General features: G+C 42.2%; 1 protein-coding gene across 4 annotated transcripts in view; it reads right to left on the reverse strand.

Annotated features, from left to right (window-relative positions):
* The window catches only part of lrrc7 (leucine rich repeat containing 7), a 1013254-nt gene that overhangs the window by 133716 nt on the left and 863026 nt on the right, over window positions 1–16512 (reverse strand). For all 4 annotated transcript variants that reach the window (XM_038794406.1, XM_038794408.1, XM_038794407.1 and 1 more), the window contains 3 exons: window positions 14536–14736; window positions 9734–9845; window positions 3472–3643 (listed from right to left, as the gene is read on the reverse strand). In XM_038794406.1, coding sequence (XP_038650334.1) covers window positions 3472–3643; window positions 9734–9845; window positions 14536–14736 — 485 coding nt within the window. The remainder of the gene's footprint in view (window positions 1–3471; window positions 3644–9733; window positions 9846–14535; window positions 14737–16512) is intronic.

Below are 16512 nucleotides of genomic sequence, written 5' to 3' on the forward strand. Positions count from 1 at the left end.
GAGTTTCCCATCTCCTTCAAGAAGACCACCATAATACCAGTACCAAAGAAGAACAAGGTAGCCTGCCTCAACGACTACCGACCGGTGGCCCTGACATCTGTTATTATGAAATGCTTCAAGCGGCTAGTCATGAGACGGATCACTGCCAGCCTCCCAGACAGTCTCGATCCACTGCAGTTTGCCTGTAACCGCAAGCGGTCCACAGCAGATGCTATCTCCGTGGCCTTTCAATCAACACTCAAAAACACCTCGACAACAAGGACACTTAAGTCAGACTGCTGTTTATTAATTACAGCTCCAACTTCATCATCATTATCCCGACAAAACTAATAACCAAATTCTGCAATCTTTGACTTGACCCCTCCATGTGCAGCTGGATCCTTGTCTTCCTCACCAACAGACTGCAATCTGTCAGAATAGGTAACAGGACCTCCTCCACAATTGTCCTCAACACCAAGGCCCCACAAGGATATGTGCTCAGTCCTCTACTGTATTCACTGTACACACACGACTGTGTGGCAAGATTTAACTCCAATTCTATCTATGTTCTGGATGATGCGACTGGTGTGTTGTATCCCAAACAACCACGCGCCAGACTACAGAAGGGAGATAAATCACTTGGTTGCTTGGTGTACTGAAAATAACCTCTCTCTAAATGTCAGTAAAACCAAGGAACTGATCATCGACTTCAGGAAGCGTAATACAACACACATCCCCCTACATCAATGGCTCCGCAGTGGAGATGGTCGATAGTTTTAAGTTCCTGGGGATCACCATCACCAACAGTCTGTCCTGGTCCACTCACATTGAGATAACAGTCAAGAACGCCCAACAATGTCTCTATTTCCTATGGAAGCTAAATAAATTTGGCATGTCTGCATGGACTCTCACAAACCTCTCCAGATGTACCATAGACAGCTTCCTATCCGGCTGCATCACAGCTTGGTATGGTAACTGCTCGGCCCAAGATCGCAATAAACTGCAGAGTGTGGTGAACTCAGCCTAACGCATCACACAAGCTTGCCACCCTCTCTTTGATTCTGTCTACACCTACCGCTGCTTCAGGAAGGCAGACAGCATTGTAAGAGACCCTCCCACCCAGGTTTTGCCTTCTTTCAGACCCTTCCATCAGGCAGAAGATACAGATGTCTGAAGATCCACACATCCAGACATAGGAACAGCTTCTTCCCCATAGCTACTGGACTTCTCAAAGACTCTCCTTTGGACTGATCTGTTCCCTGTAAGACAGTATTCACAACGCCCTATGCTGCTCTTGTATTTGCTTTAATTTGGCCCTTGTTCCGCACTGTAACCAATTACTCATTTGTCGGTGTACTGTGTACTTCTTCGCATTCACTGTAACTATCTATTATTCTTTTTTGTTACTGTGTACATACTGCGTACATTCCCTTGGCCGCAGAAAAATACTTTCACTATACTTCAGTACATGTGACAATAAATCAATCAATCACAGAATTACAAAGAAGTATAACACAGAAAGAAGCCATTTGGCCCATTGTGTCCATGCCAGCTCTCAGTGATAATACCTCAGTTCTTCCCACTCTCCTGCAAATCCCTTCTCTTCAGATTGTTAACTAATTTCTTTTTGAGAGCCACAGCTCAATCTGCCTCCATCACATTCTGAGGCATTTCATTCCAGATTCAAATCACTTGCAATGTAAATATTTTTCCCTCGTATTACCTTCAAGCACCTTAAATCGATGTCCCCTAGTTCTCGATGCTTTGACCAATTAGAACAGTTTCTGTCTGGATCCTCATGATTTTGAGTGCCTCTATCCTGTCAACCTCTTCCCCAAGAAGAACAAACCTAACTTCTCCAATATATGCTCTTCGTGAAGTCCCTCATCCATGGAATCACTCTTGTAAATCTTCTGCACCTTTCCATTGCTTTCACATTTTTCCTAAAATATGGTCCAGAATTGGACAGAATACTATCACTGAGACTGAAGTAATGTTTTATAAATATCTGGCAGATATTTCCTCTCTTTTAAACTCTAGAAACTGGAATATATGGCTCCATGGTGCTGGGGTTTGCAGACGGGGATACCTATAAAAGTCCATGAGCATCATGCCCACCACCCACCCACCTGCTTCTGTTACAATTTTGCAGATCGGGTGGCCTGCCCACCCAACCGAGGCCTTAAGTAGCCAATTAATGCTCACTTAAGGGGCTCAGCCTGGCATAGCTGGCATTTAACCAATGGCAGGCGAGCCCATGCCAAGCATCCAACCCAGTGACTTTCACTGCGCAGACTGGTGGCGGGAAATGGGAAGGTGCCTCATTAACGGGCATCCTGGACCCCCTCCACATGTCTTCACCCTACCACACCACCAACCCCCATCCCCATTTCCCTCCTCTCTGGCCTGTCTAGCCTGGGTCCCCACTCCCTCACTGAGACCTGTCAGTCTGGCCCTGTCAATGTCCCCTACACGTATATTTCACTCCAGCTTCTCATGTTTTGGGGCTGGCTGCAGTCCCAGTAGTGGCCAATTGCACTGTTGGGATTGGAGAGCAGCTGTCCATTTGATTGTCCAAGGGACTGTTAAATTTGTCCTGGATTATCATTTTTGAAAGCTTTACCACCATCAATGTTAAACTGATTGTCCTGCAGTTGTCGGGCTTATCCTTACACCATGTTTGAAACAAGGATGCAACATTTTCAGTTCCCCAGTGCTCTGGCATCAACGCTGCTTTTACTGTACATTTCCCTATTGGATGCAGGACATGTTCTGCTGTCACAAGGAACTAATTGCCTTCATCATTTATTTTAACTACCCCTACCTGCCTTCGTTCATACTCTGTACTCTTCACTCGCCAGAAAAATATTTAAATATCTTTTGAAGTCAGATAATTCAACTTGTAATTTTCCTGTAACTTCTGATGTGAGTTTATTATTATATTTGTGGATCTTCCGTCTAACTATATTTAAATGTTTAATATATTTTCTGTGGGATTCTCCGTCGGCGGGATCCTCTGCTTCACCAGCATTGCACCCTTGCCCGCAGTTTTCCCGACATGGTGGGGTGGCCAGAATGGGAAACCCCATTGGCCTGCTGCAGGAACGGAGAATCCCACTGCTGGCGGGGGCGCTGCACCGGGAAACGAGACTGGTGGGACGGGGAATCCTGCCCCTTATATTTATTGGACATTTAAACACATTGCCATAGTGAACAATGTTCACCATTACTCCTGTTCAAAAATCTCGCAAGTGATAGTGGTGTAATGACTCTTTTACTCCAATCATGCCATTTTAACCTTGGTGATGCCTTACAATCCAGCAATAGCCAGCTAAGTCTCAAGTCTCATTTTACATCTCAATGAGAAAAGGAACATTTTGAAGAGATAACAAAACAATTTGTTCACTATTATTGCAAAACTACAATGCGCAAAGATTTAAAAAGATAATTAAAACAATCTACACTGATATATTATTTGTAATAAACACACACCTGTTACCCCAGGAGGAAGCTGCCACACCATCTTTGACTGCAGTCTGCAATGTACTGACTTTAATCGGTACTCCAGAAGAAGCAGAAGACCCTTGAGAAGGCGAGTAGTCTGAGTATGTACCTGAGGATGCACTGTTGTTGATTCTGTCAACTTCTGATTCATCTGTTGATTCTTAATATACAAAAGAATTTTAATTAAGTCGCCATAGTCCCAGATGACCATAGGTTGCTTTCCCCTTTGGAGGGATTTAACCTGAGGTTCACTACACCTCAGGCGAGAGACAAGGTTGAGAAGGCGGAGCCTTCATGAGTAACCTCAGCCGCTACGGGAATTGAACCCACCCTGTTGGCCTTGTTCCGCATCACAAACTAGCTGCCCAACCAACTGAGTGAAACTAGCCACCCATATATGCAAAAGAACACTGAATAAATATTTCTACACCGATTAGCAAAAATTGTTTTTAAAATACTATTTTCAAAATCTTAAGGCATACAAAAACAATTTGGGAGTAAATTGTTTAAACTAAAGAGAGCACTTATTTTGTTACAGCCTTCATAAAAACCAGGGGTGTGATCTACTGCTATCCAAGCCGGTGGGATATTCCGGTCTCATGCATGGGTTTACGGGCGGCAAGGGGTACAGTCACCGGGGTTCTATTGATAACGACAGGGTCGGTAAATGCCACGAGCTGCCAAAAAACATGTGGCGGGTTGGTTGATAAATCCCACCCATGAGCTTCTTTATGGTCTTTTGGAAAATGCATCATCAGTCCAGGAGAGCATTCAATCACCATCCTCTGTCCTATCATGAATTAGCTATTCTTAGCTGAGGTAGTATCTAGAGTGCTACAGTTGATCTCAGTTCTCATGTGTTAGAGTAGGGAAATGTCAGGCAGGGCTTCCATTCCTATAATTTTCATGTGATCTCCGTTGAAAAGTACAGGTATATAGGGAAAATGAGCTAACCCATTGTATTGTCTCCAAGGCTGTAATAGAGTGTTATAGTTATGCATGTTCTTATTCAAATCCATTGCTGATGTCATCAGTCAGTGCCATGACGTCATTAGTTGTTGTTTTTACCTGTGTATATTTGTATTTAACCGCTGTTAGTTTCTGTTCTATTCTGTTACTGTTATTTTGATGTTTAACTAGCTGCTTCCATTTTCGAGTCCATGCTGTATTTCAAACTTTGCGATTTTCATATATTAATGAAGCTTAACTTTCATAACACATTTCAACTACCTGTTTGAGATCAAGTTACTACAAAAGCCAATTTGCCAACTGGCCTCAGTAGGTTCATACAAGAGGAACAGTTAATTGAATGTGGTCCATCAACTACTGGTGTATGTGTGAATCAGCATCTTCAGAGAGGAGAGATTAATTTTTTGTTTTAATGAAATCAAAAGGAAAATGGCTTTGTTATGATTCAACTTCTGACAGGACAACAGATATCCCACCTGTGGAAAACAACTGGTCAAGTTAGATTTCATTTTTTATTGTAATTTTGTAAGACTGTGAGGAAAGGATAACTCACTCCAGGAGTGATTTCACGAAAAATAGTGATATAGTGTATAAAAACAAATATTAATACTAACACAGTATTAAAATATCTTTAACATCACACCAGAAAATAGCTTACAGTTATCCCTTAAACAATGCTCACCAATACAGTGGTACAATAACCCTCAACTGCTATCTTTATTGCCACTCAAACAACAAAAAGATCTCGGGCTGGATTCTCCGCTGTCAGGATTCTCCGTTTCGCCAATAGCCCGGGGATTTTGTGGGGCTGGCCACAATGGGAAACCCCATTGGCCAGCTGGCGAGATGGAGAATTCCGCCCCTCAGCTCTCATTCACTTCCAAATACAATTCACACTCAGGAATACCTGCTATACAGAGATATCTGAATACTCTACTTTCAGACTATTGTAAGAGCTAGACCTGAATCTTGTCAGAACCATGCAGAAACTCTGGCTGTAATTCTTCAGAAGCTACTTCTCAGCTTGTTTCAGCTCACCTTTCAATCACAGAATTCTGAACTGTTTGGAAAGAAACTGCTAATCTGTCTACAGACATACCTTTAACTGAACGGCAGTGAGAGCAGGTCATGGAATCATATCATTGAATTTACAGTGCAGAAGGAGGCCATTCGGCCCATCGAGACTTCACCCTACTTAAGCCTCCATCCTATCCCCGTAACCCAGTATCCCCACCTAACCTTTATGGACACTAAAGGCAATTCAGCTTGGCCAATCCACCTAACCTGCACATCTTTGGACTGTGGGAAGAAACCGGAGCACCCGGATGAAACCCACGCAGACACGGGGAGAAAGTGAAAACTCCACACAGACAGATGCTTGACGTCTGCTCACATCTCAATCTAAAACTCAACTAAAACTGCTTTTCTGCAACATACCTTAGCTCTTCCCGTTAATTACATCATTTTATCAAGCTGAAATCTAATAAACTCTGCAGGGAAACCCCTTAATCCAAACAACACTCCATTAGCCCAAGCTTTTTACAATGCCTTAATTATACCTGTGGCTTCCAAAACCTTTCAAACCAGGATTCATTAAAAACACTACTGCAGCAGTCATCCAAGCTTTTAACCCTTAATTCACCAAATAGCTTTAATACAATACATCTGAAATTCCTGAATTCATCACAGATGATATTCTGTAGTTTCTCACCAGGTAGGTTTGACGGCCTTTTATAGTTTCCTTTTAGAAGCATATTTTTTTTCTTTCTTTCTTTCAAGTTGCATTCCAAGAGCCCAACAGCGGTGAGCTTATGATATTACATCTAGTTTCTGTAGCCCAGTCTGAGTTTTAAACCCATTCATGGATGGCATGCCAACAGTACTATACTGCTCAATTGGCTGTTTAAATCACCAGTACACTACTCAAACTGATACTCGAATTACATGGCACCTGTGAAAATGTCTTTTAATAAAAAGTATAAACTTCAATTAAAGCTAATTGAAGGAATATGAAAAGTAAATTATAATGATGTGTATTACTGAAAAAAGATACATGTCGAAGCTTTTCACCTTGCACACATCAAGACATTTCATAAGAATACCAACATAAGGGGGATAAATAATTCATACTGTATGAGAAGAAAGTGCTGATTGGTTGGCAAGTAGACTCTGATTGGTAGATGTATTGCTATGGAGAATGTGCCAGGTGACTAACAGTTAGCTGCCAAGCATTGTTTGAAACAATTGTTTTAATCTAGGCAGTTTGACCCTGATTGGTCAAGGAATTGCCCTGAGGAATAAGTCAGCGAATCGCTGTCACTTATTTTGTTCAGCTGAAACAGGTGCAATGTGTGTACATGTTCTTTCTGTCTGCTTCAACATGTCTCTTTTTTCGGCAACTACTGTACTACCAAATTACTACTTGTAATGGAATGCTTAAATGTTTAATTCAAATTAAACCTGTTCACAGTTTGAATATGGTGCTCACCTTATTGTACTGATCATTTGGGATGCTGCTCAGATTCCACTGTATTTGACATTTTTGGACCTTACCTGTTATTTTCTCCTCTCCTTTGTCTTAATTGCCATGCTGAAAGTTAGCCTTCACAGTTTTATAAACATGCTTTTTCCAACCTCACTGCTGGTTCTGATGAAAATGGTGATCAATATTTATGTTTTAGATGCTGCTGACCACTTACCTCATGTGTTTCGATGGCCTCCCTTTGTCATCAGTCTAACTATGCTTTTTTAATTGCTTAATTTTGAATTTGTTTCCCTGAAACGTGAACAATTTGCTTGGATCAACTTCATAAATCACTTTTATAATGTTAAAAGATTCTATTAGCCTATATTAAAAATGATTGAACTTCAAAGACAGCAAGTCCAATATTCCTGTGTTTCCTCATAACCAAGGTATCCGATGTCTAAGATGATCTTAAAGAGTGGGGTTGGGTGATTATTTTTAACATACATTTTTTCTTGGATTTCTTGGGACCCACAGCTATTGCTAGGTTGCATCTTATTTTTCATCCTCTGACAACCTTTGGTATTGTAACACTTTGAATGTGTGCAATGTGCTGGTGATTTATATTACAATACTTGTTACATTTGATTAAGCCTATTAACAAGGATGGGGCCCTCTTGAAGTGTTTTGATTGGCTACCCAGATCAGTTCAAGAGTCAGCGAAGAGGAGATCAAGGGTAAGTCAGTTTTAGTCAGTCAGAGAGTGAGGATTCGGGAAATGCAACTAAGTGCTGCTGTTAACTCTGAGGAGCTGGATTGGGACTCAGTGAGTCCCTGGAAGTCACTTGTTAGCTCCATGCAGCTGGGGCCCAGAAGAAGTCCTGGGAGCTGTTTTCTGGTTTGGTGCAGCTGAGAGTTGGGGCTCATGAAAGCATACATCTCAGTTTGTTCAAAAGCTGGGAGAAGTGGCTCCAGGCAGTATAGATCCCATGGGTAGCAGTCTCCAGGTATTTAGGACTCGGGAGAACTCTTGAGCAGCTAAGATGGCAGTGGAAGCTCATTAGTTCCATGCTGGAGAAGTCTTATGGTTAAGAGGAAGCTATTTATAACTTGGTGCAGCTGAGAGACTGGAATTCAGAAAAATCCACGGAGAGTGACCAGCACGGACTGAACCAAGGGAGGAGACCACTGGTAGGAACCATCTATGAGAGACTTCTGGAGCAAAGAAAGAAGCTCGAAGCAGTAAAAATGCTGCACTTAATGGGTTCCAAATGGTGAGGCTTCGGGAGAAGCTTCAGAGAGCTGAAAATGAAGTGGAAGGTTAGTTACTCTGATATGGCCCGATGGGGCAAAGATACCCATTTGGAACAGTGGTAGTCTGCTTGGCGTGGCCAAAGAGCTGAAGTTGTGTGTTTGAGTTGGTGCTGGAGTACAGAATTGGGAATCCAGGAGAATGTGGTCTGGGGAGATGAGATTAAAACCTTGGGAGGTGAGCAGATATTGAGACAGTCCAAGTCAGAGCGACTCCTGAGGGAATGCAGAAGCTAGATCTTCGAAAGTGGACACTTGAACTCCCGCAAAGGGAGGCAGAGCTTTAATGAGATTGTGTAATTCAGAGGATACTGTGGATGTCTGGGTGGGTTGCTGAGAAATCCATGGGATCTGTCTTGGTCACATCTGCCATTTATGGTGTAGTGTAGTGTGTTCGAACACAGTTGCCTATTAATTTGCATACACCCCATGTTAATTTTGATTGCTAGAGTACAAGATAAAAATAAAATCCCTACAATCCCTACAGTACAGAAGGAGGCTATTCAGCCTATCGAATCTGTACCCTACTTAAGCCCACGCCTCCACCCTATCTCTGTAACACCACCTAACATTTTGGACACTAATGGGCAATTTAGCATGACCAATCCACCTAATCTACACTTCTTAGTTATACTTTTCTGACTTTGTAAAGTTTATTTTGTTTTTTTAAAATCAGGGAATCTTGTGGGTTTATTCTCTTAGTAAGTACCTGGAATCTTAAACTTTGTTCTTTAAACAAAATGTTACTAGTTCCTTACTGGATCGTACCAGAATTTGGGGCTCTGGTCCAGGATCATAACAGGTTCTTCACTGAAATCATATGGCCCTGTAACTTACTGCAGCAACAGTGTTGGTGACTAATGCCATAATCTTGTGACACATTGACACCACAATGTGATGGAGAACTGACTAGAATGTCTCACAGCAGTATCAATCTATAATAAGAAATCACACAACACCAGGTTAAAGTCCAACAGGTTTATTTGAAATCCCAACTTTCGGAGCTCTCACCTGATGAAGGAGCAGCGCTCCAAATGCTTGTGATTTTAAATTGGACTTTAACCTAGTGTTGTGAGACTTCTTCCTGTGCCCAACCTAGTCCAACGTCGGCATCTCCATTCTACAATAAACTAAGTCACAGCGGCAATCAAAGTAACTCTAAGGCAGCAAATTCAAGATTCTCATTGATTTTGCTGATGAGGTGGCTAGTAAAATTATGCCTTCAAGGGACTCTGTAACGTTGTGAAGGTCCCATGAAATTATGGCATCGTCTAAGTAATGTCATAATGTCATAAGTCACTCGTCATAATTTATTGGATTTCTGCACCATAATAGAGGTACCTTGACCATGGCAAACCTTTCAGAAAATTCTGGTCCTATAAGATATTTATACAATGGATTCAGCACTGGTAATTCATACCAATGGCGCTGCAAACCCTCCATCCCTTTCCACCATGAGGAATAAAATGCAACACTCTGTTGGCTTCCATGGAGTTGATACTGTACCTTTCTTCTCTTTACCCAACAAGACAACTTTGGGTTTGAACAGTGGTGTTTCAGTAAGAGTAGGCCGCAGTTCTCCCATTCTTAGATCATTTGGCGAGTCTCCTAAGGATCTCTGTAGAAGAGAGAAAAGCATATCTTTCAAGAAACACAACTAAGGCCAAAACATAGAAGAAAGGCTTACTTACATCTCACCTGAAACATAGGAATTACAATTACGAAACAAACATCTGCAACCAGCATTTTATTCTTTAATGACCTGTAAATTTAACAAATATTTTTCTCCCCATATTTTTTCCATTCTTTCCTGAAGGTGTTTCTGACGCATGGCTGAATTAAGTTCCACTGATTATATGTTGCCTAAATGGGCATTCCTAAATAACGAGTGTCAGAAGGAATTCTGACTATGAGTGGTTTCATCCGAAGAATTTTGACTGCTGACAGAAACACATGAAATTGGTGGAGCAGTGAGGCAGTCCCCCTGACGCCAGTGCTGGAAGGCCTGAAGTGCTTTCAGGTTTGAGATGTAGCCAACGAACTGCAGACTCTAAATCTGCCAGATCCCGGGAAGGAGAGCCAATCCTGGAGAGGGAAGTGGGCCACAATATTTATGTACACTAAAAGGAAGTATCTGAGCCCAAAATAATAAAGACATTTTGGATTCCGTTTCTGCAGAGGCCCTGGAGCACTAGCAAGGCAACCTATTTGTTGGTATAAATTGGTGGAGCATGCATGCCAATATTCAGCCGATCTGAACATAAAAATGGCCTCCATCATGGGAGTGTCTCTTTAAGAAATGTTTTTGTCTTATCACATGGCTTCAGTGATGTCGTCGTGTGGGTGGAGCTGGGCTGTGGTTCTGTGAGTTTTTACTTTCACTTTGAGTTGGGAGCTGGCTGTGGCTCTGACTTTTACTTTCGCTTTGAGTTTGGACCGGTTTATATTGCACAGGTTGAAAGAAGGGTTTCTCCATCTTCATTTTAAAAGCTGTGTCCAGATTGTTTGATAACTTAAATGAGATAATTGCTTCCTGGAAGGAATTCAAACCTGCTGTTTGGAAAGGAAACAAGAGTATCAATACCAAGTCTTAAAGACAGTAAGAGTGCTGTGTGCTGGGCCACACCTTTGAAAAGGGGTTTCTGGTTTATGGGATCTTGTTATTGAATTGGAACAGTTAAAGGGGGAATTCATTAAGGGTTATACATAGATTACTGTAGCTGTGTGGGGTATTTATGTTTGTAGATGATAAAAATTGTTGTGTTGTGTTCCAGTTAAATATCACCACCAAAATGGCAACATTGTTAACCTCACAGAAGTTGAACAGTGATCAGATATAGAAACTGTGGCCAGGATTTTTTGCTCTTTTGTGAGAAGGCCAAAGTCATATTTCACAATGACGTCAAATCAGAAAGCAATTGTCCCCTTCCCCCATCAATGATCGACTGTATTGAGGGCAGCACAGTGGCGCAGTTAGCATTGCTGCCTCATGGCGTCGAGGTCCCAGGTTCGATCCCGGCTCTGGGTCACTGTCCATGTGGAGTTTGCACATTCTCCCCGTGTTGGCATGGATTTCACCCCCACAACCCAAAAGATGTGCCAGGTAGGTGAATTGATCACACTAAATTGCCCCTTAATTGGAAAAGATGAATTGGGTACTCTAAATTTATTTATAAAAAATGATGGGCTGTATTGAACATTGGGAACCTTATTAATATAAATTAACATAAAATGTCAGGCCCATATGCTGGAATCATCCCCCCACATCAAAAAATCCATCCATGGTGGCATGATGTCAGAATGATGCAAAGCATGACTGGTCACCTGGTGAGCAGTACTGCCAGGGAAGCTTGGAGGCAAGTGCAGCACCTCGGGCCGGGGTGGGGTGGGGTGGGGGGGGGGGGGGGGGGGGGGGGGGGAAGGTTACTGCCAGCTTGATAGTAGAGTACTGCCAGTAGGTGACAGGGCTGCCAGCTTGATGCCAGGGTAGTCCCAGGGATGCTAGGGGACTGCAACTGGTGGTGAAGATTGTTTCCTGGTTTGCTAGGGTGCCCTTTAAAATGACGCCCAGATCATTGAGTGTCTGATTTGATGGCGGGGCGAATGAATCAGAGGCCGCCCGCCACTGATACATTGTGGAACCGTATGTGGAACCTGTATTTTTTTTCTAAGTGTTGCATTATATGGTGGAGAATGTCAATGCTGCTTTCCCTGTCCAACATTGACCTTTTCTGGTATTGGAGAAAATTCCGGCCTGTGATTGTTTCTCTTCCTATTCCCCTATTCGCTTCCTTGAGACTTTAAGAATGACGGCGGCACCCAGTACTAATCTGGCTGAGGTCAGCGGACTCAGCAGAGTTTGAAAATTAAAATTGGAACCTCAGTTCTGTGTGAACCATTTCCATAAAGAATCAGTTACTAACAAATGAAATTACACCTTATTCTTTTTTTAAAAATTTAGTGTACTCAATTATTTTTTTCCAATTGTAGCCCTCTAAAATGGACACCAGTATACAAAATGGAGAACCGCAAGGAATACAGGGGAAAACAGCCATAGTAAGGACACACAGCTTGCAGAAGCATTTAGCCTTTTGCATGTACAAAACCAGTTACAAGGCAGTTGCAGAAACCCAGCCAAAGGTGCAAATAGGAAAGCGATCTGCATACTAATGAGATGATACCGGCCCAGTCCCAGATACAATAGAAACATTTTAAGTATCAATCGATACTTTTCTATAGCTACCCAGCCAGGATGGCGCCAGAGAAACCAGGACAATGAGCCCTAGGGACCGCCCCAGCCATCGAGAAACAACCCCAGGATAGGGGAGTTCAAAACGTATCGATCGGGAAAGACCCAATCGATGAGGGAACCACCCCAAGGGGGCCTGAACCTCCTGGGACCTATAAAAAGAAGGTCAAGCACATGATTCGGTCTGTTGCTTCCTGACTCCGGCCTAGACTGTTGCATCCTGACTCCGGCCTCCGACTCCAGCCTCCAGATCCTGTCTTTCATCACTGGCCATTGAGCATCAGCCATCTATCAGTAAGTGCCAAAACAACGATCGCTACGTGACCCAGGCATTGCTTATACTCTTGCCGACTTTAATAACCAGAAGTTGCAGACCAAGAACGGGACGAAGGCCTTGTCCCCCCTGACCTTGCCTGTTCCTTTCTAGATAAGTATTTAGTCGTTTAATAGTAGGAATAAGTATTAGTCTTTTAGCGTGTGCATGAGTATTTATTATATTTGTTATAATAAACACTAATTGTTTGGACTTACTGATCGGTGTTTAGATTTATTGCTTTGAACTTGACCTTGATAACTTGTGACGGTGTCTCTTATGGCACCTGGCGACTCCAGAGCATAGATACAGATACAGAGCCAAACCAGTGTTAAGCACATGTCCTTTATTGGAGGCGTGTTAATCACACTAACAGTAGAATGAGCAACACAATTAAGGGGCAATTTAGTGTAGCCAATCCACCTACCCTACACATCTTTGGGTTGTGGGGGTGAAACCCATGCAGACATGGGGAAAATATGCAAACTCCACACGGACAATGACCGAAGGCCGGGATCGAGCTCAGGTCCTTAGCGCCGTGAGACAGCAGTACTAACCACTGTGCCACCGTGCAGCCCGAACTACACCTTATTCATTGATTATAAAAATATTATTTATTAATCATTATGATGCAGGACAAAGCAGCTGTTTGATTAGCACCCAATTTACCACCTTAAAAATTCACTCCCTCCATCACTAACACACAGTGTCATCTAGAAGATGCACTGCAACAACTTACCAATGCTCTATCGATAGCACCTTTCAAACCTGTGCCCTCTACAACCTCAAGTCAAGGGCAGCCGATGCATAGGAACACCACCACCTGCAAGTTCTGCTCCATGAGTGAAGCTGGTGTTTTGGTAATGTCACTGGACTGGTAATCCAGAAGCCCAGGCTAATGGTCTGGGGACAAGTAGTCAAAACCCACCACAGCAGCTGTCTTTCTCCCACTTCTCCTCCCTCCTCCAGGAGTTGTTCTGCTCTGATCGCCCCCTCGTCCATTTTCCAATTATTATTTATTCCAAGGGAAATGCCTCTGGGAAAAAGTGGTTGAAGCCCTGAAGTCAGCAAAAACTCAATCAACACTTGCCATCCTCTCTCTGTAGAATTTTGGAGATTTAAACAAATACAAACAGCGCCAAGCAAAAGGCAACTAAACTGAAAGTAGTTACCAATTTATTTAAATAGCATTGGTAGGGTTTCTTCCTGTTACTGCTGAACATGTGTTCAGCTGTGCGAAGTTAAGGGAGGGAGTTAGGTGGAGTGTTGAGCTCCAATATGAAATGAAAATCGCTTATTGTCACGAGTAGGCTTCAATGAAGTTACTGTGAAAAGCCCCTAGTCGCCACATTCCGGCGCCTGTCCGGGGAGGCTGGTACGGGAATCGAACCGTGCTGCTGGCCTGCTTGGTCTGCTTTAAAAGCCAGTGATTTAGCCCAGTGAGCTAAACCAGCCCCTATTTATAATACCTCTGGTATCAACTCAAGAGATGACTGTCACCATAATCTACATACGTCCAGTGCATTAACTGTGTGGACAATAACGCACTACCAATATGACATCTGGCATGACTCGACTCGCTGCAAAAATCACCCGCAGTACTCAAACAATGGGTGCTATCGATCCCAATTTTTGTATCCTTATGACGGCAGAGATGTGTAATTTAACAATAAAGTAACCTTCAACAATGAAACCTGTAAGGTAAAGTTAAGAGGAAACAAATACTTTGCCAATTTTCTCAGTTACCTCCAATGCAACTTCCTTTGCTGTTATAGGCCACTTATGTTCATATTTATCTTTTGCAGTATGTTCTAAATTCATGGCACCTGCAGATTTTTCATCAGACCCTTCTTGGTTATGTTTTCCTACCAAATGCTGAACAGACTTCACCATATTTTTCAGGTCTTCTGGATAAGGAGTAGGATAGCGCTTAAGATTTATTTCAACCTGAAATTGAAACAAAACATTAAAAAAATAGATGTAATTGTCTTTAAATGTTTTCACTCTGTACAGATGATCTCCACAGAAATAAATCCAACACTGAATGTCAACTATCTTCACTGCACAACTGGCAATACCATCCTGCCTCTTACTGCATATGTTGAACACAATTTTCAATGTACTCTTTCAATTTTCCCTCTTCTAGTTCTCAAATAAATCAGTCCTGTGGGGATTTGGTTCCACAGATGCCAGCATCCCTCTGGCAATTTACTCAAGCAGTCATTTTTTTTTTTAAGCCTGTGCAGTGAGTTTCAGTAATCTATTTGTACCATAGGAAGAAGTCTCAGAAAGCTTGATGTTGGATACAATTGGCCATAATGCAACTCTTCTTCTATATTTTCCTTGTTCTTACAATGATTGGAAGGAAAACCAACGTAAATGTGCACCAAACAGGCAAGAACAGTAGGTTGTCTGTTTTACACCTATTGGAAAATAAAATCAAGCTTGGTCTACTGTGGACAACAGATCTGCCACCAACCATATTGAACCCCATCAATATTGATTTTTACTCCTGATGTTTCCTCACAAATAAAATCAACTTAGTCATCAGAAATTATAGATTGAACCTGAGAATTTACTGATCTGTAAAGCTATTGGTAATGTGTTAATATCCACACAGTTAATGGCCACTCGAAATATGCAGATCATGTACCTAGTGAACAACTGGAAGAGTACAATTTGATTTTTTATTTGTTATTTAAGTTGTTTGTTTAGATGATCTGTTTGCACTAATATCTAGACAGTGGACAAAGTAAAACATTTTTGGGGCTAAATTCAATACCTCATTAACCAGGGCTCATTGATTCCAAAGCAGGTGGGGAGCACACTGACTTTGTACTTCTTGCTGTTTTAAAAAATTTCAGCAACGTGCCAGCATTAATGTCACTGGACACCTGAGCAGAAGCCAATATCTTGATTGCTTAGTGCAAGATAAAGTTAGAAAGCGAGCCTGCACCTGTTAAAAGTGGAGGTGTATTGTTGCTGAAGTAGGCATGGCAATCATGCACAAAGTGTATCTGGCCTGTGAAACATTGAAGAATGGCACAACATGGATGAAAGTGGGTCCAAGGTTTTTAGCAGCTGTAGTTGGGACTTTCCTGGAGCAGATGGAAATATGATTTGAATATCGGCAGGATGCTCTCTATGCAAATGCTCAGAAGACTGTGGGAGGGCATTGCCAAGAATCAAGCTCTGAAGACAAGGATGTAGTGCTATAAGAAGTTCGATGACCTAACACAAGATGTCAAGGTCACTAAATGCATCTTCATGAACCATTTTATGGTTCAAACACTCCTCAATTTGTTACCTCCATCACTCAACAACTGAAAATCTTGATCAATCAGGAATTATCTATGCTACAATTAGAACTGCTTGCAAGCCTCACACCCACATCTCGCAGTTTGTACACAATTCTAGCTATTCAACAGTGGTTTCCATATCACTCAAACAGATTACATCAAGCTTTCAGATATACAAGAAGGACAAGGGGACACACAACAGGAGGCAGCAGAAGATAATCAGCAGGAGACAGGTGCAACCGTATGTCCAAAATCCCATAGAACATAAACGCATAACAAATAGATGCAGGAGTAGGTTTTGGAGTTTAAAGTTTGCTTCTGTGAGACAGCTCCACCATTCACCCAGATTATGGCTGATCCACTTCAACACCTTCCCTCACTATACCAATATACCTTAATGGCAGGGCAGATGGTGTGTTCTGAC

Source organism: Scyliorhinus canicula, chromosome 4 (assembly GCF_902713615.1).
Source record: "Scyliorhinus canicula chromosome 4, sScyCan1.1, whole genome shotgun sequence".
In the NCBI taxonomy this organism is placed as follows: domain Eukaryota; kingdom Metazoa; phylum Chordata; class Chondrichthyes; order Carcharhiniformes; family Scyliorhinidae; genus Scyliorhinus; species Scyliorhinus canicula.